The sequence below is a fragment of the Nelumbo nucifera genome, chromosome 8 (assembly GCF_055504915.1).
Source record: "Nelumbo nucifera cultivar China Antique chromosome 8, China Antique-T2T, whole genome shotgun sequence".
In the NCBI taxonomy this organism is placed as follows: Eukaryota; Viridiplantae; Streptophyta; class Magnoliopsida; order Proteales; family Nelumbonaceae; genus Nelumbo; species Nelumbo nucifera.
Window position 1 is genome coordinate 53,941,775 of NC_142656.1, and position 26,082 is coordinate 53,967,856.

Here is a 26,082-nt window from a genome sequence, read left to right on the forward strand (position 1 = left end):
ATCATTGTATTTCATATTTACAAGTTTTCTAGTCATGATTGAATGCTTTGCTTTGTAAGGTCTTATACTTATATAGACTCTCCAACTGTTGGAAAATGGGGTCACTGAAATTTTAGAGGAAAAGCTCTGAGGCGTATTTGAAAACACTGTCTTTAAAACGTTATTTGCCCCCACTCAGTTTCATTGAGTGGTTTAACACAGTTTAGTTTAATGGGCTGAAACATCTCTTTATAGTATAAGACATCCTTTGTTCTTGTTTTCCAAATGGTATATTTTGATACTATCAACTTAAACATGGTACGTACAAGAACTTTTTTTCCATTTCACTTGGGACAAGAGAAAATCACAACATAGCCAACCACAACTTTGATACTGGTTTGTAGGTCTTCTAAACATTATGAAATGATTAACAAAACACTTTTCAGCAATTTAAAATAGATTTGCTCATATTTTTAAATACTCTGATTCCAACTTTAGAATACGCTATTATAGTAGTAAAACAAATTAAGTATTCTAGAGTTGCAATACCCTGTTTCGCACTGCACAACCCATGTGCAAGTGGCTTGTTCTAAACTGACTTAAATCTCCATATAAATCAGAATAACAACAATAAGCAATAAATAACTAAGAAATATCAAAGAAACAAAAGGCAAGCATACAATACCAGTTTTTATCATGGAAAACCTCTCCAATGTGAAGAGGAAACACTCGTTGCTCAAGCTCAAATCCTTACTAAAATGGTGGTTTACAACAATAAAACAAGAATAAATCTTCTCACCACCTCAAAGAGAGAACAAACACTCTTGGAAATGCTTATTGGAGATAAACGATATTACAATATCACAGCCTTGCTCTGGATGTCGCCTTCATAGCAGCTTCTTCTTGTTTGAACCCCTCCAAGAGACCCCTAACTTTAAGAGCCCATGACTCACCCAACGTATGTGATGAGAGAATGAAATTATTTTTCCTTAGCCCCTATTTTCTTGTGTCTTTTTGTTTTCTCTGTCTTGAAATAAAAGACAAAGGAAGATGGATGGGTCCATTGTTTGGTGCAATGGCATATATTCTCTATTCCATCAAAAAAGCCACACAACCTTCTTAAAAGAACTTTCTGACCCAGCTATATAATCTAATCACCCTACAGCACCCTACAGTAACCTCCTTCTTCACTAGACTTGTCTCTTGGTTCACCTCCAAGATGTACTCCCCATTCCTTCACTTGGACTGTTAGACTCCTGGCACTTACTAAGATCTTGTCTCCACTTTCGAATGGAAACCTAAAATCAGTATGTGGTATGCTGCACAACCACATTTCATCATCACTTGTCAAGTCGACGACTTTGTTTCCTATATAGCATGCCCATTCGGCTTTAGTTTTTTTACTAGTAAAACAAGCACCGGGAGAATAACTAGAATACGGGTTCTCAGTACCTCCATAAATGGCGCATACAATCAACCCTTGTATCTTATGATCCACAGGCACATCGAAAGATAGTGAAGAACCACTTCTTCGATGGCTGAACCACTTCGGAACCTTGGACCCAGGAAGAAATATTTCAATTTTGGCACCTCCAAATAGTTCCTGTTCCATGGAATCCATTTAATTAACACAGTCCACAAAAACAGAGAGAGAGAGAGAGAGAGATCAGAACCTTGAATAGAAAGTTGCACCAAGTATTTGCCAGCTCTTTGCAACCTGCTAGGTCTATGAGTTCTAAATGTAACATCTGCAGGCCTTGAATCTCAACTAACTTGTTGCAGCAACGAAGCACCAGTGACCGTAGATTCAGATTGTTAGACAAATTTGGCAATCTTTCCATGGATGTGCAACCATTTGCATGCAAATGCATTAGACTGGATGGAAGCTCTGGGAGTGCCTTGAGGTTTGTGCAATCACTTAGATGAAGGCTCGTGAGTAGTGAAAAGTCCTTGAGGGTGTCAGGTAAGCTACAAAATTTGGCACCATTTAGAACTAATGTAACTAATGATGTTAGGCACCCAAGATTGGATAGCGTTGTCAATGATTGGCAGTCTGATGCACTTAGGGACTCTATACCTGATGGAAGCATTGGGAGCGATTGAAGATTTGTGCATTTATCCAACGTAAGGAATCTAAGCTGAGAAAGACTCTCAATACTATCTGGTAATCTACGAAAGTTGTTCCGACTTAATTCCAGCTTTCGCAACGAGGATAAGTTCCCAATGTCACTGGGCATTACATATTCTGAAAGTCTACAACCACTGAGGTCTAGTGAACGTAAGAAAACGAAGCTAGAGAAAGAGACCGGTGGCAATGCTCCTGATCCCAAAGCCTTAACATTACGCGAACTGAGATTCAAGTTTATGAGGTTCTTCAAGCGTACAATGGAAGGAGGTAGGTGTTTTATACCCGTACAGGTTGCATCGAAGTCCATTAAGCGTTCCATATTCCCCAATTCCTCTGGCAACTTGCAAAGGTTTTCGCAACCGAGAAGATCAAGTTTCCTAAGATATTTCAATTTACAGATGCTGTTTGGAAGTTCTCTAAGCATTCTACGACAGAATCGGAGATCCAAAAGAACAAGCTTTCTATCAAGACACCCAATGGATTCATGAACCTCGGCCAAATTTTCACAACCTCTAATAATCAATTTCTCGAGATTGCAAAGTCCTAAGAAGCTGGGGGTTTTGGTAAGGGAAGGACAATGACTAAGATCAAGGAACTTCAACGCTTTAAGCGACTCCACACTTTCCATTAGTTTCAGCATGTTAAGTTTTTTGCAGGCATGTAGAGAAAGATATTCAAGGGAAGTCAAGTAGCAAATGCTTCTTGGAAGGTGCGTGAGTGCAAGGCAGTATTCCAAATCCAACACCACGAGTTTCTGAAGACATCCAATGGATTTGTGAACACTAACCAAACTTCTACATTTTTTAAGAAGTAACCTCTCAAGATTGGGAAGGCTTGATAATACAGGGGTTTCAACTAGTAGATTGGAACAGCAGAGATTCAGAAATTTCAACTGCATTAGAGACTGCACAAAAAAATGGTTGAATTAGGAGTTGCTAGAGAATACCAACCTATTCAATGACCTCACCTAACAGCTTAATCTTTTAGGTTGGAGGGTTCTTTGAGATGGTATTAGAGCCACTTTCACCAAGTGGTCTAGTCCTCGTTACCCCATTATAATTAATTAAGTTTCAGTACAAGGTATGGGTGGGCCCGTGCTTGTTCATATTTCAAGCCCAATGGGCCCTGTGGGAGGGGGGCCTATTCAATGACCTCAGGCTAACAGCTTAAGCTTTTAGGTTGAATGGTTATTTGAAAGGACTGAGGATCTTCTGCCAACAAATCCAAAACCGCACAGCTCACCGTGAGACTGTGTGCTGTTAGACCGTGCTGATAGAGGGTTGAAATGTGTTTAATTTGTTGGTAGCTGATCCGGACTACTCAAAATGGATAGTGAAGATAAGATATGAGAAATTAATTCCTTTATATAGAATGATAAAGGGGGAAATGTATAACTTGCGCCTTACCTTTTCTCCTTTCCAAAGTTGTTTTATTTTACTGTGTTGGAGGTCGAGTGCAACAACTTTCTCCAAACCAAAGTTTGCTGGTAAAGATTCCGAAGGGAATCCATGCCAACAAAGCAACCTTAAGTTTTTAGAAAGGTGTTCATAACCTCCATTGAGATGTACATAATTGATCTGAAGCAGTCTTAGGTCGCACATCTCTGCGAATGCTTCAGTCCTCAAATCTAACCTTTCTTTGCTGGGCCAGTTTAGGAAGAGACCTTGAATATTTTCTTTTCCCTACAGCAAAAAGAACATTAAATAAGTTAAGAAAACAATCAAAACACACAATTATGGCTAACAGTTAAAATTTCAAAGGAAATTAATTTTTTATTAAGGGCTTTCAACCCATCCATGGCAAGAGTAATTTTTTTTTCCCTACTAAAAGCTAAATCGAATTTGCACCTTGCATAGTCCTCCTCATACCAACCGCACAGCACATTGCAGCCAAATTTCCTGTTCAGCTTTTTTACCCACACCCTACCCTCTGTGAATTATCACAATTCATAATAGAGATGTGTGGCTTCAATTCACTGCAGGTAAAATATGGGTAGAGAGTAGTGGGCAGGAAATCCCATTTGGTGTTGAGGCGGGCTCCCCTCGAGGAGCAAATCTGGATTTTTCATAGAGCCTATTCATATTTTAAATGTTGCAACCCTCTTATGTGCTTGCATGCATATATACACATATATAGGCAATATCAATACATGGACAAATAATTTCCATATCAAGAACAACAGTATTGTTTTACTTTATTAATATAACATCTGTTTTGTTGTGTCTGATTTGATGGAAAATATATAAGTGAGAAAACTGAAAGGTGTGGAAAAATTTTCAAGCAATTTGATGAGATTCCTTAAAGCCTTTTCCACAACTTTCTCTGTTTTTCTCTTATTTTTTATCAAATCAAAGATTATACCGAAGTGTAAGACCGAGATACCACCACATTCTGCTATATGTTTCATATACATAGTAACAGTCCAGGATTTAACCCTTACTTTATGTTCTGTCAAAACCTCATACGCATGATCATGAAACCACAATCTGCTACGTCTTCCAAGGAGGTTGTCTGGGACTTCTTCACGAACAACTTCTCTTCCCATATCTCTAAGCAAATCATGCATCTTCAATACATTCCTCTCGATTTTTAAGAGACATTTACGAATGAGATCACCGTAATGACAGCCACCTAATCTTGAGCGTTTCGGTAATTTTCTCGGGAGGAATTTCTTCTAGACTCTTCAAAATACCTTTCCACTCAACCTTGTCTTTTATTCCATATAAACGAGAACCCAAAACCTCAAGAGCTAAAGGAAGACCTTTACCATGTTCCACTACTATTTTTCTTGAGAGCTCCATAAAGTCTTCTGGAGGTTGCTCTTTTTCAAATGCATGTAGACTAAAGAGTTGAACAGATTCAACATCTGTCAATAATTTAGCTTCATATTTTATTACATTGTTCTTAAGCGAACGTTGATCTCTGGTAGTTATGATGATTTTACTTCCTGAAGCAAAGGAATAACTCTTTCCAATCAGTTTGTCGATCTGGTCTGGTTCGTCTACATCGTCAAAGATCACAAGAACCTTTTTAAATCGAAGTCGCTCTTTGATCTGAATGATTCCATTATGCTCATCGTGGATCTGTATTCCTGTTCCTATATGATCTCTCTTAGTACCTTTTGGCTCTCTCCCTCTCTCTCTAATAAAAGTAGGGGTGAAAATTAGATAAATTGAATTAGGTTAAGGGTCAACCTAAATATGAAAACTTGTTTGGTCCAAACTAATGTCAAAACCCAAATTTGCCCGCTAATACATAGGGTGAACCGATCTTCTTATGTAAAACCCTAAAGAAACCCTTGTTTCCATGGTTATCAGGTTTCTCTCTCCTTTTTTTATTTGTTCAACATATAGATTTGTTTTATAGATTATCCATGTTCAATAATAAAATGCAATAATAAACCCTTAACATGAGTCATTTGTTATTGTGGTCAGTTCAACTTGAAATTGTGTTTTTTAACTGATCACATGCTATAAGCATTTTTATTTCTTTTTATTTGTATATGCTATTTTTTTCCCTTAAAACACAAGTCTTTAAACAGGAGCCCGTGCATTGCACGGATCACCGTTAGTATTAGAAGATGAGGTAAAAAACGAAAGAAAAAAAAAAAAGTGCAAATAATTGTAATAAGGTATCAAGGAATTGATTTCATACCCATTCGCCAATGTCTGTAAATCCCACCCGGACAAATTTGCAGCGTGTCTGAGTGCTCTTTTCCACCCTTCCGTCTTCTCCGATTGGAAACGCATCTCATGTCCGGCGAACGCTTCTGCAACTGTCCCACTCTGATTCCGAACATCTGATGGATCAATGTCGTAAAAGACAGGAAGCACCAACATGCCGTTTGTTCTGCTGCAATCCATGATTTTGACAAGTTCATCCAACCACCATCTTGAAGATGCATAATTCCTCGAGAATACTATTATCGCAACCTTCGATCCTTCGATTGCTTTCAGTAGTTCTGACGAGATCTCTTCCCCTCTCCTGAGTTCTTCGTCATCCCTAAAGGTGCGAATCCCTCTTCTGTTCAAAGCTTCGTAAAGGTGGTCGGTGAAGCTTCCACGGGTGTCTTCACCCCTGAAACTCAAGAAGACCTTCCAAACATGGTTGGAGTCAGAGGACGAAGAAGCTTCATGGGAAAAGTTGGAAAGAGCCATGAAAAATGCAGAAGGCACAATAATGTTTGAAATGTTTGAGTGAGCGATGGACTGACTTCTGCAATCACGTTGCTTTATAACTACCAGATTGCTGGTAGAGCTGAGACCAGTTCAATGAATTAACAGTTAATTGCTCGTGTATGATTAATTGCAGAATTAATTAGTCCTTTTGACCTTTCCATTGCAAGTTGCAAATGCAATAATGCATGCAATTATTCAATCCCTTTCAACAGAGTGACAGACCAATTCAACATGGCAGTCTATTCAAGACTAATTCAAACTTTCATCCATTATTTTATTTCCGCCATTGTTTTCCCTCTAAAAAATTGATCATTCAAGGACAAACCATGCACGATTAGTAATTCTGGACCACCAATGGTTAATCCAAGGCATCGGATACTTAAACTCATTAGTCTCCAAACTTGGCTAGAAAATTCACACTTAATAATGAACAGGTGATCAATGTTTACCCCCAACCCATTTACCACCAATGATTAATCCAAGAAAATTCACATTTATCCCCAACCCATATCCTAGGCTTTAGCAATACAATTTACAATTTATCACCACCAAATGCTTCATTACAAAGGACAAAAATATAAGGAGACAGAGGGTCCCCTTGTCTGATACCTCTACTCGCAAAACTAGTCTTGATAGGGGGTCTATTAATGAGGATTTTGAAGGAAGTAGACTGGATACCTTCCACCACCCAATGGATCCATTTATCATGAAACTAAATTTCTCCAACACTTATAATAAAATTCCATTCCAAATTTTTTTTTTTTTTCTTTTTCATTGTGGGCATTTGGAAGAAGAAAAGCGACAAATGTTTCAATGATAAATTGGGTAATCCTCAGCCCATTATTGAAAGAGCTAGTGGTTATTGGAAGGAGATCAAGGATGATAATCTAAGTGAAAACCTTTGAAATAAGAAGGTTTGGAATCTTATTGCGTGGTTTAATCCTAAGCCTAGTAGTGTCGAGATCAACTTTGATGCTTCCAATAGGAATGAAGGCATCTATTCTATTTGTTGTAACGCAAGGAATCATCATAGGGATGTCCTTGTGATCAAAGTTTATAACATTGGGTATACAACGATAAATCTTGTAGAAATGTGGATGGCATGGGAAGCTATAAACATTGCTATTTACTTAAAGGACCAACTAATCATCATCAAAAGAGATTCGAAGCACATAATCGATTGTCTTAGAGGAAGAGTTAAACCCCCATGGAGATTGGATTACATCATAAAGTATTGCCTGAACCTCTCAGCCACATGCTCAACTTGAAGATTTGCTTCAGACATGCATTTCATGAGGCAAATCAAAGTTGTTCATTAGGGATGGCAATTTTCCCCATTTCCCCATTCTCTGTGGGGCCCATCCTAAATAGAGCAGGGATAGGGATGATTTTCCCCCTGCACAGATAAGAATGGGAGAATTTTCATCCCCATTGACAGGAAGGGGGAGAGTACTCTCCACCTAACAAGGACCCTAATATATATCTAAGTATGTTAATATTTTTAAAATCATGTTTAAATATATTTGAATATTTTTAATAATATTATAAATTTTAATTATTTTATTTTTAATATTTTAAATAAAATAATTAACATTATAAAAAATCATGAAGAGTGAGCATCCCCATAAAAACGGGGATGGGGATAATATTGTTCCTGCTAACAGCCAGGAACAGGAAACTAACGAAATTGCGTCCGTATTGGGAAGCTTGTGTTCACTGTACGTGGACTATATAGAATCAGTCGATTAGGTAGGTAGACTTGCGTTCTTTGTATTTAATGCTTCTAGGTAAAAGACTTAAACCCATGGGGTTTGATGGAGATAGATTTGGCCCGACCCCTTGGTTGTGCGACACGTGGAAGAAATCGGGGTGACCTGGCAGGAACGTCAGCTCGGCACGGTGACATAGCACGGCCATATCCCAAGAAGAGGCCCGAGCTTCCCGAGCTCTTCAATAAGAGGCCCGAGCTCCCGAATTCCCCAAGAAGAGGCCCGAGTTCCCCAAAAGAAACCCACACTTCCTGGGAGGTGAAACCCGAGCTCTCCCTAAGAATCCCGAGGTTAACAGAGAAGCCCGCAATGGGCAGAGCCTGGACTAGCCCACCTCGGGTCAGTCCGGGTCATATGCCGGACAATAGGACATACTCCCATTCAAACTCAAGACTTCACCTCGCGCACCACTCCTGCACCTCGGCTCCAGGTCGCGCAACTGTGAAACCGTACCTGACAGGTCCGTACTCTGAGGCAGCACGCCTGAGTACCTGACAGGTCCATACTCTGAGGCAGCACGCCTGACTGGTCTGGATCTTACAGATGGCAATCACGTCGTAACGGCCACTTGCTACCGCCATCTCAGTTGGGGCAGAGACGGCCCTGACAGAGAGGACAGTGGCGGTTATATCTGCCCCCCACAGAGGCGGTTATACCTGACTTGGCAAAAACTTGGGAGTGAGTGCACTAGGTGGTTATAAAAGACTATCTTCCCCCAGAGAAAGAGGTGTGTGATATTTGTGCTTTGCGGTCTTGAAATTTCTTATTATCCCTTGCCTTCTCAAAAGTATTAAGTTGAGTTTCGGAGTATTCCTACTGGGTTCCTCCCCGGAAATCTCCAATTTCTTCCTTGTTTCAGGCATCTTCGACTCCGTCAAAGGCAAGGTTACCGGCAGCTAAGTCTAACTGGATTGTGCATCACCATTTGGCGTCATCTGCGGGAAAGACTTCAAAAAGCCTCCCCTAACCTTTAACTCACTTCAAAAGAAAACATAGCATTCATGGCTTCCTCCAGCAGTGACAGACGTAACGCCGACCTAAATGTTGTAGGAGAACACCCTTAGCCCGCCACTGTATGCATCGGGCAATTCACCGTCCCCCTCTTGGAGGACGGAATCCCTAGCCTTAATGCACCACAAACAGTGGCACCTATGAATGTTCCCCTTCCCCCCTCTATCGAGACAACCTTCGTCGAACCGACCGTTGTCCCTCTGGCGACCAGCCAGAATCAGTTTGATGACTTGATGCAATGCATGCGGGCCATGCAAGCCCAAATGCAACAGTTTCAACAACACCAACTTCATCAGCAGCAAGTACTACACCACATTTCTCAGTACCACTACCAGCAGCAGTTCCCCCAACTGTCTCAGAACCAACCACAACTACCACCTCGGCACCCTGTTCTCAAGCAGGTCAAGCCCTCTCCTCAAGGCGGGACCTTCACCAAGGGGAAGTTTCCTAGCCTCAGAACCCCTCCAGAAGCCAGTCCTCATCCCCTGGCAAGAGGGAAAGACTAACTGCCCCCGCCTCGCAGCTCGCCGGCGGATCGGGAACCTCCCAGCCAATCAAGTCGGCACCACCTCGGCACTCTAAGTTAGGGCTCCCGCTCACGGAGAACCAATTCGGCATACTGGCCGCAGACTACCACCAGCAGTTTGGGCCCATTGAGCTCGGCAACACCGAAGCAAGTAGTGCCAATACCGGAACTTCCAAGCAACAGCGGAGGCACCAGCGAAGTTGGCGAACTACCACCCGCGTCCTGCCCGAGCTCCAAGGTAAAGAAGAAGCAAGCTCGGACGAGGTAAAAGTTGCCCCTATTCTTTCAGTCCCTTCCCCCCCTGTCATCATCACTCCTCGTTGTTCCCATGCCCAAAGATTTCAAACTCCCTCCGCTAGACAAGTATGATGGGTCCTTTGACCCCAGTGATCACGTTGATGCCTTCTAGTCCCAGATGCACCTGGCGAGGGCCAGCGAGTCCTGCATGTGCATGGCCTTCACTACCACCTTCAGGGGAGTGGCCCGCACCTGGTACAGGAACCTGGCCCTCGGGTCGATAAGGAGATGAACCCAACTTGTGCAAGTCTTCACCGCGCACTTTGTCACCAGCAAGCGGTGCCCCCGAACGGAGGAGAGCCTCCTCAGGATAGTCTAGAAGGAAGGAGAGTCCATCCGGAGCAATATCAAGCGGTTTAACGACGCGTGCTTACAGATACCGCGTCTAGACCCAACAGTACAGCTCGCGGCGGCCAAGAGGGGTGTGACGCACAAGGAGTTCAAATGGCACATGGTGGTCAGCCAGCCCGCGACTACAGCTGAATTCCTCAAACTCGCGGACAGATTCATAAGAACAAAAGAGGAGATAAACCAAAGAACTGAGGGCGAACCTCCCAACCAAGACGATAGGTGAAAGAAATACTCACCTCGGGGGGTGAAGCCGAGCCAGCTGTTCCGAGCTCCCATGGCAGATCGGGCAGACTACACGCCCTTGAATGCAAAGCGGGCTGAGATCCTGATGACGATCAAGGACGCCCCGTACGTGAAGTGGTCACCTCATCTGAAAGGGAACCCAAATGAGAGGAATAAAAATTTGTATTGTAGCTTTCATAGAGACCAGGGTCATAGCACCGAGCATTGTAAGAATCTCCGCGACGAGATAGAGGAGCTTATCCGTCGCGGGTACCTAAGAAATTTTGTACTACATAATAATAATAATAATAATAATAATAATAATAATAATAATAATAATAATAATAATAATAATAATAATAATAATAACAATAATAATAATAATAATAATAATAAGATAGGTCGGCAGGGGGAGCACAATAGAGATGCCCCCGAGTCTAGCAGTCGCCCAGTAGAACAGTCACAGAAGCAGCCCCCGGAGGAAAGGCCAATTTGGGGAACGATCCATGTGATCGTTGGAGGATCGATTGTAGCAGGATGCACCATGGCAGTAGCTCGGGCATCAACCCGTGAGGCCGCCAGAGAAGAACAAAATCCCCCAAAGCGGCCAAGTACGAAAGACCCCATATTCTTCACCGAGGACGATGCACGCGGGGTTCACTCCCCCCACGACGACGCCCTCGTCATAAAGTTAAAGATCAATTACTTCGAGGTCAGGCGCGTACTCGTTGACTCGGGCAGCTCGGCAGATATTCTCTTCAAAGCCGCGTTCGACCAGCTTCAGTTGTAGGGAAGTGACTTGAAGCCCACGAACACTCCTTTGGTAGGCTTCAGCGGAGAAGAAGTCAGGCCCTTTGGGAAAGTGACAGTACCTGTGGAAGTCGGCACATGGCCCTGCGTAGTCAGACTCAACCACGACTTCCTGGTGGTCGCAACCCCCTCCCCATACAATTCCATAATAGGTCAGTCGATCACCCACATCCAACAGGCGGTGGTCTCCACTTATCATTTGGCAATGAAGTTCTCTATAGACTTCGGTGTGGGGGTAGCACGAGACGACCGGCTCGAGTCCCGCAAGTGCTATGTCGCTGCCCTAAAGGGAAAGTCCAAGGTGGCCGACAACCTCGAACTGGAGTAGCCTATAGAGCAAGGCGAAGAACGAGCTGCGCCCATAGAAGAAATAGTTGTTGTTTCGACCTCAGTCGCAAACCCAGCTCGGACGCTTCAGATCGGTGCTTTCGTCCAGGAACCCTTATGATCCGAACTGGTAAGTTTCTTACTTCAAAATTTAGATATTTTTGCATGGTCCGCGGCAGAGATGCCCGGTATAAACCCCGACCTTATAACTCACAAGTTGAATACTGACCCTGTAGTTAAGCCCATTAGATAGAAGAAACGCAACCTAGCCCCAGAACGCTGGAGGGCGGTCGATGAGGAGGTCAGAAAGCTCCTCGCAGCAAACTTCATAAGGGAAGTTCATTACCCGAGTTAGGTGGCCAACCCTATTCTGGTAAAAAAGGCAAACGGCAAGTGGTGCATGTGCGTCGACTACACCGACCTGAACCGAGCTTGCTCGAAAGATTGCTTCCCCCTCCCCAGGATCGACCGCCTAGTGGACGCGACCTCGGGACACGAGTTTCTAAGCTTCCTGGATGCCTACTCAGGCTACAACCAAATCAGGATGGATCCGGCCGACAAGGAAAACACCGCCTTCATAAACGAGTTCAGCCTATACTACTACAAGGTTATGCCCTTCGGACTGAAAAGTACTAGGGCAACCATTCAAAGGCTTGGGAATAGGTTGTTTCAACCCTTAATTGGCACAAAGATAGAATGTTATGTAGATGACATGGTCTCCAAGACACAGTTTTCGCATGAATTAATACAAGATTTGCATTTTGTCTTTCAAATCCTGCGTCAATTTAGCATGAAACTAAACCCAAACAAGTGTGTCTTTGGTGTCACCTCGGGTAAGTTCCTAAGGTACATCGTCAACCGGCGTGGTATTGAGGCCAACCCGGACAAAATAAAGGCCATCCTAGATATGAGACCACCCCGTATAGTAAAAGAGGTTTAGAGGTTAAATGGCAGAATAGCCGCTCTGAGTCGTTTCATGTCCAAATCAGCAGACCACTGCCTGCCCTTCTTCAAGGCAATGAAAAGCAAAGGGTTCGAGTGGAACCTAGGATGCCAGCTCGCGTTTGACGAGCTCAAAAGATACCTCGCAAGTATCCCGGTTTTGACCTGGCCCGAAGAGGGCGATGTTTTAGAACTGTACCTCTCGGCAAGCGACGAAGTGGTCAGTTCGGTACTGATAAAGAAAGCAGATCGGGTCCAATGACCCATCTATTATGTTAGTAAAGTATTGCAGGGAGCAGAGATGAGATACCCAGAGATAGAAAAGCTAGCCTATGCGATGGTCATTGCGGCCCGTAAACTCCGTCCGTACTTCCAAGCCCATACCATTATCGTCCTCACTGACAAACCCTTGAGGCAAGTGTTGCTCAGGCCCGAGGTCTCTGGTCGATTGACAAAGTGGGCCATCGAACTCAGTGAGTATGACCTCCAATACAAGCCACAAACTACTATCAAAGCCCAAGCCTTGGCGGGTTTTGTTGTAGAATGCACATTCAGCTCCGAGGTCCTTAGCCCGGTTGAGCACAAGGCTCCCAGTTCGGGTGAGCTCAGTGCTCCCAAGCCGGTTGAGTCCGAGCACCGTGAGGTCGCATCCAGTTCGGTATCTCTTCTGGTTAGGCCAAGCGCAAACTGTGATGAAGAGCCCTGAATCCTTCATGTAGATGGCTCCTCAAATTAGTAGGGCAGCAGAGCCGATGTAGTTCTCCGCGGCCCGAACGGCACAAAACTGGAGTACACACTATGCTTTGAGTTCGCGGCATCCAATAATGAGGCGGAGTACGAGGTGTTGATAACCGGGCTAGCCCCGCAAGAGGTAAAAGCAAAACACATTGTTATCTGCAGCGATTCCCAGCTTGTGGTCAACCAAGTTACAGGCGAATACGAAGCCCGCGAACCAACTATGATTGCCTACATAGAAAAAGTAAAGGAGGCTCTGCTAAACTTCCAGTCACACTTCATCAGGCAAATCCCGAGGTCAGAGAACGCTGAGGCCGATGCCCTGTCCCAATTAGCCAGCACTAGTGACAACACCATGAGAACCGTGTACATAGAGGACTTACCTCAGCCTAGCATTCTCAGGGGGGCAGAGGAGGTCACTCCTATCGCCCAAGCAGAGCCGAGCTGGATCGATCCACTCACGAGCTTCCTGCTACATGGAACCCTCTCCGCAGATCGCAATGTCGCTAGGAGGGTAGAGCGCCAGACAGCCAAATACGTCATAATAGACGGACGGTTGTACCGAATATCCTACACGCTCCACTACCTGTGCTACTTACGGCCTCCCGAAGTGGAGCTTTCATAAAGGCCTGTATGACCGACACCTGGGGGGCAGGGCCCTCACTCAAAAAGCACTACAACAGGGGTACTACTGGCCAACAATGAAAGCAGACGCCATTGAGCTAGTCAGGAAATGCGATAAGTGCCAGAGGCACGCCAATATTCACCACCAGCCCGCCACCGACCTCAAGTATCTCACCAGCCCATGGCCCTTCGCACAGTGGGGCATCGACCTACTCGGGTCATTCCTAGAGCCGCTCCTAGAGCCTATGGGCCAGAACACCGAGGTAACAAAGACCTCGACACTACAATTCCCAATCGCCTCTCCGGCATGGGCAAAAAACCTAGGAAAGTATCCTAAGGGCTAAAGCGCCAAGCTGAGGATGACCACGGGACCTCATCAACGCAAACTAAGTGTTAGTGCCAAGAAGAGCAGGCAGCACGGGTATGAAACCCAGGGTGTATAGCTCACTCCAAGCCAGGCCTACTAAACTGATGTTTCCTTTACCCAGGCGGAGAACAGATCGGGCATATAGCCTTACTATGTTGACCCGCCTCAAGCCTCGTTTCGGGGACCTAATTCTATGTAGCTCAGCAATATAATCACCTCGGAAAAAGAAGAATAGTTGCACAACACTTGAGCAGAAAAAGTACTTCATTACTAATGTTCGCTTTAGAGTGTTCAAAAAAAAAAGAGAGGGAAGAAAAAATGAGCTCACAGGCTCGATACATATCACTTCGGAGGGTCAACCTCGTCGTCAGAGTCTAGATCTTCATCGGCCGCAGCAGCCATCTCCAAAGTGATACGCGAGGTGGTGATGGCACAAATATCAAGTTCGGGGTAGGAATGCCTTATCATCCACCGGTTCAATTTGAAGCCCCTCCGGTATGAGCCCACCATCAGGTCGTCGAAGCGCTCTGACGCTATCTAGTCCTTGATGACCTTCATCTTGGTGTCCTCAAGGGCCTAGAAGAAGATCTCGGACTTCTCCTTGATGTCAGCCTTGAGGTATTCCACCTCGTGCTCCATGCCCCCTTTCGAGGTCGCGAGGTGTTTCACGACAAGCCTCAGGGCGTCGTTCTCCCTTCGGAGTCTCACCAACTCACTCCTCTAAACCAAAGTCTCGCCCTCAAGATGCTGGACCCACTCACGAGCTGATCCCAAAGCCTCTTCGGCAGTTTGCACCTGCTCCCGAGCTGATTCCAAAGCCTCCTCGGCAGTCTGTGCCCACTTTAGGCTCCTCTCTGATTGGATAATTTGGGCATGGATGGAGGAGTTTGCCTGCCAAGCAAGGAGTCAGTTCAGAAAAAAAAAGAAAAAAAAAATGAGAAGGGCACAAAGGGAACTGTGTCAACTTACCACCATGACATGAGACGCTGCACGTGCGCCGATGTGGCCTAGAGGAAGCTCGGACCATGCCGCGACCTCGCTTGGGTAAACGGCCTTCTTACTCTTCCGAAGAGCACAGCTTGGAGCAGCACACTGCCAACCCCCTCCTGGCTCCCCAAGCTGGAAAACATTGTCGGAGTTCGAGAAGCCTTTGTGGTTTCGGCTTCCCGAGCCTCTGCGATGTCGGGCTCCGCTGCCACTTCGGGGATCGGCCCCGCCGCTTCAGGTTCCCAGGGAGAAGATGACCGGAGGGTGGCTCGGGGCTTCGGACTCCACGACCTGAGGAGACTCCACGCAAGCACGCTTGGTGACCCGCTTCCTCCTCTTCATTCCATCAAGTAGGTTGGCATCGCGGGTCTTCTCTGCCTCCATGATACCTACAAAAAGAGCTCGGCATCAATACAAAAAAAAAAAAAAGAAAACTAAGTAAAGAAGCCTACCCAGACTCAGACCGGCCTAAATAAGTTTAGCTTCCGAGAGGTATTCTTCGCACTCGAGCCCGACCTGGTCCTAGGATTGAAAGGTCTCCGCCTTGTCTTTATCCAACATGACGCCGGGTTCAAGGACAACCGCCCTCCATTGAGTAGAAAACGGCCACTCCGTAGCACTTCGGACCACGAAGTAGTCCCGCTTCCACGTCGGGACCTTGTTTGGAAGTTTGTGAAGAAGTTTGAATCCCGGGCGGGGAGACAGGTAGTAAGCCCGCCTGTGCTCGGGAAGGAAGCTCGCTTGTTTTTTGAGCATAAGAAGAGTAGAAAAAATTTCTAAGTCCAAAGGAATAACTTATTCGCAGTAGAGGGATATGGTCCCGATGACGTTGCGAATAGAGTTCGGGTGAAGCTGGCCGACTGAGACGCCGAAGTGGTTCAAGACTTCGACGATTAGGGGGTGAAGAGGAAGGCGCAGCCCGGCAATGAGCTGCTCCCGGAAGACCACGATTTCATCTGGACCGTGCTCCCAAGGGAAGTTGCCCGAAGGTAAGTTATATGCATACTCCCCAGGCAGGTTGAACTGACGAACAAGGGACCGAAATCTCTCAGACGTCATAGTGGAGGGTCCGAACGTGTCCGGCATCTGAACCCGACGAGAAGTAGACTCTAGGCTACCCGTGGTGACCCTGGCTGAAGGCCCTACCTCGGGCTCATCCAGAAGGCTATCAAAAGAGTTAGCCCGACTCGAGGTCTCTGCCTCAGGCCCTTCTGAGAGGTTATCTAAGCTACCCGAACTACTTGAACTAGGCATCGCAAAAGGAAAGGAAAGGAAATTGAAAAAGGCTAAGGGGACTCACCAAGGGAACGATACCGAACTAGGGAAAGTGACGCGAGCTGAAGACCTTGGACGCGACCTCCCTCGAGGGCGTGCCAGCCTGATTGACGTCCAGGTGGTGACCTGCGAGAAGTTCTCGCCGACAAATTCAGCATGCATATCCCAACACTCCCACGATCCTTGGAAGTTGGCCCACGTACCGAACGTTCCGGAGGGTGGTCAACGTGCATGGCAGTTGCCTCCAGGAATCTCGAACTACTTAGACGATTTCGCGGAAATCTCGGATGCAGTGCGTGAAGCCCACGCCAAACAATGCCTATATAAAGGCACCAACCTCAATGGCATGGGGGGGCAAGTAAGCACATTCTAGTTCTCATACTTTGTGATTTTTTAGCTCACAATCTACTATGAGAGTACTAACTTAATCATCGGAGCGACCTCGCCGGGTTAGTCACCCTAGGTCCTCTGACATTGATTCCTTGCAGGTCTCTAAAGAATTACGAAGCTCAACAATCAATCTAGCTCGCCACCAGTCAGCTCAGCGCCTAATATGCAGCTCGGCACCTAGCTTGCCCCCTGCTCGGCCTGGTCAGATCGGCACCTAATATGCAGCTCGACTCTCTGGTCAACTTGGCACCTAATATGCAGCGCAGCCCTCTGGTCAACTTGGCACCTAATCTGCAGCTCTACCCAGTCAGCTCGACACCTATCCTGCCCCCAACTCGGCCTGGTCAGCTCGGCACCGAGTCCACTCCCAACTCAGCCTGGTCAGCTCGGCATCTAGGTCCTCACCCAGCAAAATTCTCCACTTCAGCCTCTGAGTCATCGGCCACTTGGAAGCAGACCAAATGACGAGGTACTTAACACAAAAAATCGATTCATCATGTCCCACTCTGATTCTGAACATCTGATGGATCAATGTCGCGTAAAATACAAGATACACCAACATGCCGTTTGTTCTTCTGCAATCCATGATTTTGACAAGTTCATCCAAACACCATCTTGAAGATGCATAAATATTCTTCGAGAACACGATTATCGCAACCTTTGATTCTTCGATTGCTTTCAGTAGTTTTGACGAGATCTCCTCCCCTCTCATGAGTTCTTCGTCATCCCTAAAGGTGTGAATCCCGCTTCTCTTCAAAGCTTCATAAAGGTGGTCGGTGAAGTTCTTACGGGTGTCTTCACCCCTGAAACTCAGGAACACATCGTAATTCCAAACAAGGTTGGTATCAGAGGATGAAGACGCTCCATGGGAAAAGTCGGAGAGAGCCATGAAAACAAGCACACAGTCGCAGCAAGCAGAAAGTAAAACAATGTTTTGAATGAGAGATGAAGACGGACTTCTCTATAATAACGATATGCTTTTATAGCTACCAGCTGGTTGGTAGGGCTGAGACCAGATCAAAGAATGGGATGTTTGGAACTGTGACCGTCGAATCCACGTAGGTGTTTCAACAAACGCCCATGTATCTCATTGTTTGGTTTAGCTGAATATTAAAAAATCGGGTATGCCTCTCGGGATCCCACCGAATATTACAAAAACAGTTCATGTATCAGTGAACTGTTTCCCCCAACGGTTGACTGATGTGTATCCTAGGTGATGCTTACTTGTCAGATAATATATGAAAAATGATGATGAAAATCACCTTGCCAAACAGTATAGTATTACTCACTGCCTACGTAGTAGAAGCGTTTTTTTTGTGAAAAACAGGTCTAGGAAGCATAGATGTTTTATTTTTTTTTTTAAATCGATCCCGAAAAGCGCTTACACTTCCCAACACCATATAAATGATTGCTCTAGTGACCTTTTTATACAAAAAAGGACACGCGACGTAAAATTTGGGAGAATGACTGTTCACCTCACCTCAAAATTCTTAGCCCATCCTAGAGGTGGGATCAATCCTGACCCTGGATTGATGCTGGGGCTACTAATAAATTATGGAGGATCGACTGTAATTTCAGAATTCTGCAGTGTACTCACAAAAAATTTTGGCCTTATTTTTTCCAGTTTCCTTAACTCAATCTTACTCTTTAATTGTCCTTTTGACTAAAAAAACATTGATAACCAGATCAAGGAATAAATAATAGAGGTTTTTATTGTTCAGTTCACCCTTAGAAATCCTACCTCTACTGTATAGTCGGGGGTAGGTATCAGCACGGAATTGATGTCAATTTACAAACGGGTATGGGTGTTATAATGTGGAGGTATTTATAATTTTGAATCATTATAGTTCTGCAATTTAATTCAAAATTCTGATGTGAAATGCAGAAAGCAATTTCAGATTATTTTATTATTTTAGTCTTCATTAATTTGTTATGTTATTATCAAAAACATGGTTTTGAGAACCGTTTTGACCACCGATTCCCGGGTCAAATGGTCTAAATGTCCTCTGGTCGGATGATTCTGGGGTCTAAAACTGGGTCTGGATTCATGACCAGTTCCTGGGCAACCGGTCCAATCATCTGGTCCAATGTGGTTTTTCAAAACCATGATAAAAAATAACCCCCCTTTCGCTTTTTTTATTGTAACTTACCCTAGGTTTTGAAAACCTCCAATGATCCCATCAGATTATACTATCCCTCCATTTGAATTTTGGGTTAAGTACTCTGCAGCCCAATGCAGAATTCTGAATGACAATCCCCTATGGTCTATTAGTAGCCCCCCCCCCCTTATAAATCGCATTCTGCCCATGAATTTGACATCAATTCATGGTCAGGATTCATCCCCCTGTACGGTGGGACTACAAAATTCTGACCTGGACTGATCAGTCATTCTTCCTTGAATTTTTCACAAAATAAGATTGTACAATGATAAAATTTATTATATTGTCCTCCATCTAAACTATCTATGTAATTGGTTGGAGGCTAAAAGGATTAGGGGGTAAACCAAAAAGAACTTGAGTAGAAATAGTATCTAAGCACAAATAGTTTAACAAAAAATATGACTTAAAACAGGATGGAATAGCAAATTAGGATTCGCGTAATCAACCTCATGGGATAAGTTTTGAATGATGAGGATGATAGAAAAAGGACTTGGGACATTTTTCAGTTGGAGGATGGAAGAAGATTTTTTTATTTTTACTTATTTTTTCTAAATGATCATTTTCTTTCCTTCCACGTTTAAAGCGATTTCCATTGTTAATTAACAATAAAAAGCAACTTCCGTTGTAATTTCACAACCTTTTCTTTGCTTCTTCTACGACGTAGGTACTTTTGCTTTATCGTGGATGTTAAAGACATATCATCCAAATTGAAAATTTTTCAAAAAACATAATGGATTTTAGCTTTAACATCCAGAGTACAAATTTGCTTGTTTCAAGATCTATGCAATCAAGGAGCAATTTTTTTTGGTGTAGTTTCAACAATCCCCTAGGTTCGGGGTGGAGATCATATTCCCCGTTCTCAACCCCAATTCTAAAGTTAATCCCCGTCCTGGTCCTTGATTTCCGCCAGGGATAAAAGTTGTCCTTCATCCCCGATTTTCGATAAGGATGTTCTTGGTGGGGACCCAAATCTCTGAAATTTTTTAGTTAATAGTATTTTTTAAAAAATAAACTTACTTAAAATAAATAAAAATTTTAAAATGTAAATAATGTTTTAAATATGCTTTAATATACACAAATAATATAAATAATGTCATATATATAATAATATATTTAAGATAAATAATATTTACTATATATTTAATCAAGGTTAGGGCTGGGCGAGGTGGAGACCTCAATCCCCATCCCCGACCCCAACCCCAACCGGGGATTCCTATTAATCCTCATCCCCGTCTCCATGCCACCAAAGCAATCTCCATCAGGGGTGGGGAAAATTGCCATCCCTACAATCCCCTAGTCTTGAAGAATGAAAATTAAGTCCAAGTATTATAGATTTAGTCTAGGCGTTGGATAAGGATAATTGTAGATTAGTACACTGTACTTTGAGGGTGGTTTCCCATTAGTACCCAAACTTTAAAACATGTCACTGTAGTATCTCAACTCCCAAAAAATACCACTTTAGTCCAACACCGTTAATGGATGGTAAAAATGAGTTGTAAAATTACTAATCTGCCCTTTGTTATCATAAATAATCAAATACGTTTATAGAACCGGTGAATTAGTCTCTTCCATATGATGATCGATGGACTTACTCAAGAGGGCATGAATTGGGTAGGGGTTTAAAAACTGATTGTCTTGAAATTCAATCTAAATTCTTCAAGGCTCAAGACCCTTCCCCTCAAACTAAACCTACGCTTTTGGACAACCAAAGCGCAACGGAAGTTTAAAGCTAGGTCAGTTAGTTTCAGCAACTAATCAATCAACATGTTATTCTTAGATTAACCAAGCCATATTGAACAAGAGAACTTGTAACTACAAAAACAATCAAACAAGATAGAAATAGGAGCTGCAAGTTAAAGTCAACAATTAAGCATAGTAACAATAAAGACTGTTAACAAGAAGATAGTAGCTGAAAGATAAATTAAACAATTAAGAATGCAACTTGCTATTGGTCAGTGGTTCTACAATTAATAAAAAATAACAACAATAAATGTAATAATTGTAGAAAAGTAAAGTGTAAATAACCAAAAAGTAAATGAACACAAAATGGCAGCTACACCTAGTGGTCTATGCCTTAGCAACTGAAGAGAGAGAGAGAATTAGCCACTAACAATAGTAGAGAAGAGGACTTGCTACACAAAGATAGCTGAGATATTGGTATTCAACTTGAGATTAAAGTAGTAATCAATTGCAACAAGAGCCTTAAAGATAAATCTAAATGCTAAAAAGTAAATACTGTTGGAATGTAAATAAGCAAAGTAAATAAACAGTACAAAAATATATGTAAAGCAATTAGTAAGTTAATAGAGTTAGTATGGTTAATTGGGGATGTTAGAGCTTAATAACTACATTAGTTGACCTTGTATCTTGCAGATGATAAACAAAATAAAACAAATAAAGAACAGACCTACAAGATTTCAAGGATTCAGGTATTTCAATATTAAGAGAGTTAGCACAAAGAAAAATAAACTACAAATTTGTAAAGAAAAGAAACAAAACACAAGGCACACCAGATTTTTATAGAGGTTTGGTCAATCCTGCTTACGTCCTCTACCTCAAAACACCATCAAGGATTTTTCACTAACCAGTTGAACTTCCCGAGCTCCAACCAAGGCTTTATAACCAACAAGACTTCATGGGTGCTTGTAAAACCTGAACTAGTTGGACTTATATATTCAACTTGAGATTCAAGTAGTAATCAATTGCAACAAGAACCTTAAAGATAAATCTAAATGCTAAAATGTAAATACTGTTGGAATGTAAATAAGCAAAGTAAATAAACAGTAGAAAAATATATGTAAAGCAATTAGTAAGTTAATACAGTTAGTTTGGTTAATTAGGGATGTCAGAGCTTAATAACTACACTAGTTGACCTTGTATCTTGCAGATGATAAACAAAAGAAAACAAATAAAGAACAGACCTACAAGATCTCAAGGATTCAAGTTTTTCAATATTGAGAGAGTTAGCACAAAGAAAAATAAACTACAATTTTGTAAAGAAAATAAACAAAACACAAGGCACACCAGACTTTTATAGAGGTCTGGTTAATCCTGCCTACGTCCTCTACCTCAGAACACCACTAAGGATTTTCCACTAACCAATTGAACTTCTTGACCAATAGACAAGCTTTTATAACCAACAAGACTTCATAGGTGCTTGTAAAACCTGAACTAGTTGGACTTATATATTCAACTTGAGATTCAAGTAGTAATCAATTGCAACGAGAACCTTAAAGATAAATTTAAATGCTAAAAAGTAAATATTGTTGGAATGTAAATAAGCAAGTAAATAAACAGTAGAAAAATATATGCAAAGCAATTAGTAAGTTAATACAGTTAGTATGGTTAATTAGGGATATTAGAGCTTTATAACTACACTAGTTGACCTTGTATCTTGTAGATGATAAGCAAAAGAAAACAAATAAAGAACAGACCTACAAGATCTCAAGGATTCAAGAATTTCAATATTGAAAGAGTTAACACAAAAAAAAAAACAACAAAAAAAACAATACATTTGTAAAGAAAAGAAACAAAATACAAGAAACACCAGATTTTTATAGAGGTTTGGTCAGTCATGCCTACATCCTCTACCTCAGAACACCACTAAGGATTTCCCACTAACCAGTTGAACTTCCTGAGCACCAGCCAAGACTTCATAGGTTCTTGTAAAACCTGAACTGCTTGTAAAACCCAAACCAATATGGCTTTTGGGTGCTTGCCATACCTTTTAGTTGGAGTTAACAAAGATGCTAACAAGACCTTAAATGGTGTTCTACCTATTCAAAATTCTTTACATATTTAGCACCGGTGTAGGTTTAGCAAGAGCAAACTCTTCACTAGGCAGATATAATCAATAAGCTCAAACTAAACTCAACTAATATTGTTCTACATAGATATTCAAATTAGGAAGGAAAATCCCAACAGATGGATGAAAACAAGCTCAATGGCTTCTCAGCAAAAGTCATCTCTAACATTGATGAAGCACGCACAGGGATATTCTCCTCAAAATGACTATAGCCCTAACTTGCTCTTTCTAAGAAACAACTACTTACAATCTATACAAATTATGCACAGATTATTTGTTACAATTTTTTATTCAAACTTAGCTCTTACTTTCTTTTGCTTTTTATTTTTCTTTTTTTTTTAATCAAGGTAAACTTTTATTTATAGAGGACTTGAGAGAAAGTGGTTATTTTCTATCCATTGAAGGGATTTTACTTTCTTTGGAAATGATTTAAATTTTCCCTAACATGTTAGAAGGCTTTTCAAAATTAGTAGCAACATTGGAGCCTTCAAATCAAATTTTCTTCGTAGTAGACGATGTACAATTTGATAGTCAACAACAACACAAATGGAGAAATATTATTTTTCTCTCCTAGTTGAGTGGTTCCTCCTTATTACTTAATTCGTAAGCCTTTGAACTCAATCAGTATGAGTAGTCAACACATCATTACTGAGTAGTTGACACATCTTATAAAATTGATCATTTTGCATGCATCAACTATCACAATTAGTCGATACATGTTTCTAAATAGTTGACTACTTCTCACAACCATGACCAGTTTGCTTCATAGAGACATCCCAAACACTTAGAAACCTTGGCACATTTTGCCTAGAGGTTGTGAAACACTTCCATTGGTTTTCAATAAGTATTTTTCTAACTTTTATAACATATTTAAAGATTAAGAAAGCTAAGGAATCAAACCCAATAAGAACTATGTTTTCTAAGGATAATTTGACAAAGTTTGATCTTGTTAAGCATCTATTGATTGCATTATACAATAGATTACATGAATATCTAAGAAAAATATAAACAATTAAGTAGAACTTGATGTAGTCTTCTATTCTCTTTGATGAGATGTAGTAATAGATCATTAATTCTTCAGTAGCTCTAAAGCCTCTAAGTTCTTCAACAACCTTGATGTTTGATTTTCTTGGAGCTTTCATTTCTACGTGGTGTAAACATTTGTTGAAGCAGGTAGTCAACTCAACAGAGCTTCCACTTTGTCTAAGCATAGAAAAACTTACTAAAGATGATGCACACTTTGACAAATCATTACTACTCTCAATACGTACTTATATGTTTTTTATCGCATAAGCATATTCATCTAGATATGTACTTATATCATCTTTACATATAAGCATACACACATGGATATGCCATTTAATTCCATGCATGGGTACCCTACGTTTTACATGTCTGCATAATTTATTTATGCTTTGGAAATAATTTTACTACAATTATCCATCTTATAGTCGTTTTAACATTCATATGACCCATGTATGTGATGATTTTGCTATGATGACATAGGCCATCAACCAAAAGACCTTTATAACCTATTTGCATATATCCTTTGCAAAGCAAAACTCACAGAACCAACGAAACTGCTAACTTGCCCAACTGGATTTCTTTTCTTGCTCACTACTTTGCTTCCAAGTCGTGGGCACATTGTGGTTTGTCTTGAATTGGCTTTGATGCCTTAGTGATGTTTTTCCATTGAAGACTTCCCTTCAAGAACATGAGCTCCTATTCAAGGGAATAAATCTTGGAGCTTGTAGACACAAAATCCCTTCTTGTAAATTCAAGTTTTTGTATTTAATTCTAGTCTTTCTATAGAAGAACCATAAGTACCAATTTCTTCATTTTTCCACAATTTTTACTTCTGCAATTTCTACAATTTTTCATTCATTTTTTTTTTTGCATTTCTTTGTTTTTCTTTTCTACAAAATTTATACATTTTCATGCAATTTTTCTACATTTTCTATAATGTTCAAGCATGTTTTACATTTTCTACAATTATTTTCAAAAGTTTTGCAGTTTCATGCATTATTTTGCATTTTCATGCTTTTTCTTTTTTTTTTTTTGCATTTTCTACATTATTCTGCAAAATTTTTGCAATATCATGCAATCTTTTCACTTTCTACATTTTCATGTGTTTTTTGAAATTTCTGCATTTCAATATTTTTTTTTTTCATTTTTCAGCATCTACTCTATCTATATAAAGCAAGGTGGTCCATGTCAGAAAGCCTCTCCTTGCTCCAAATACCCTTCCTAATTTTCTATTTTTTTGAATTTTTTATTTTTTAATTCCACCTAATTGCCCATTAAACCAATAAGGAAATAACATAGTTAATAATACCCTAAATCATCTCCTCTCCTAAACTATCTCCCCCACCTAAAACTTCCTCTTAAATCATCTACTAACCTATCTCACACTAAACAACCTAATTCTAACTCCTTTTCCAAACCCCCTATCTCTCTTTCTCTATCTAAAATACTAATAAGATGAGTGAAAAATATCTAAAAGACTAGTAAGAATAAAATAAATAATACAATAAGATAAATAATAAAAGTAAAAAATTTAATAATTAAAAAATCATTATAATTATACATAATACTTTTGTATCATAATTGAAAATTTAATAATTAATTATAAAAATGTTATAATATATTGTAATAATTTAATTTAAAAATGATTAACATAATAGAAAATTCAAAATAAATTACTACCTTTTCATTTTAACAACTATTATTGTTAAAATTAATTACAATAATATTATACTTAATTTATAATAACAAATTCTAACAAGATAAAACATTTTAAATAGTAATAAACTTAAATTATGCATCAATAAACACAACAAGCCAAGATCAATACAAGTTTCCTTCACCCTTCCTAGGCCTAGGGGTGAGCAAAAAAAAACAAAAAGCCGAACCGACCGAAACTGAATCAAAAAATCAGTTAATCAAACCAGTCGGTTCGGTTTCAGTTTGTGTTTTAAAAAATTGAAGGTATCAGCTCGATTTCGGTTAACCAATATAGAAAACTGACAGTTAACTAAACCAACCGGAATACATATATTTCTATATATTTTATATATATTTATGTATATTATATTATATATTTTTAAAATTTTGTATATTATAAATAAATAAATATGCATTATATATATAAATATATATTTATAATATATGATATATTATTTATTATTTCAAATATAATA

At 41.2% G+C, this 26,082-nt stretch overlaps 2 protein-coding genes across 2 annotated transcripts; both read right to left on the bottom strand.

Annotated features, from left to right (window-relative positions):
* Window positions 1-610: 610 nt before the first annotated feature.
* On the bottom strand, window positions 611-6,383 carry LOC104601617 (TMV resistance protein N-like). The gene is given in 7 exon segments (XM_088893845.1): window positions 611-1,582; window positions 1,653-3,011; window positions 3,514-3,789; window positions 4,034-4,082; window positions 4,315-4,763; window positions 4,765-5,269; window positions 5,723-6,383. Coding segments are annotated over 7 exon segments (3,624 nt in total). The 5' UTR covers window positions 6,265-6,383; the 3' UTR covers window positions 611-1,138.
* Window positions 6,384-17,412: 11,029 nt separating this feature from the next.
* LOC109114965 (toll/interleukin-1 receptor-like protein) lies at window positions 17,413-17,807 on the bottom strand. Its single transcript, XM_019198468.1, has 2 exons — window positions 17,577-17,807; window positions 17,413-17,493 (listed from the first exon to the last, which is right to left on the bottom strand). The coding sequence occupies exons 1-2, from the start codon at window positions 17,805-17,807 to the stop codon at window positions 17,413-17,415; spliced, it is 312 nt and encodes a 103-aa protein (XP_019054013.1).
* Between the last annotated feature and the right edge of the window lie 8,275 nt (window positions 17,808-26,082).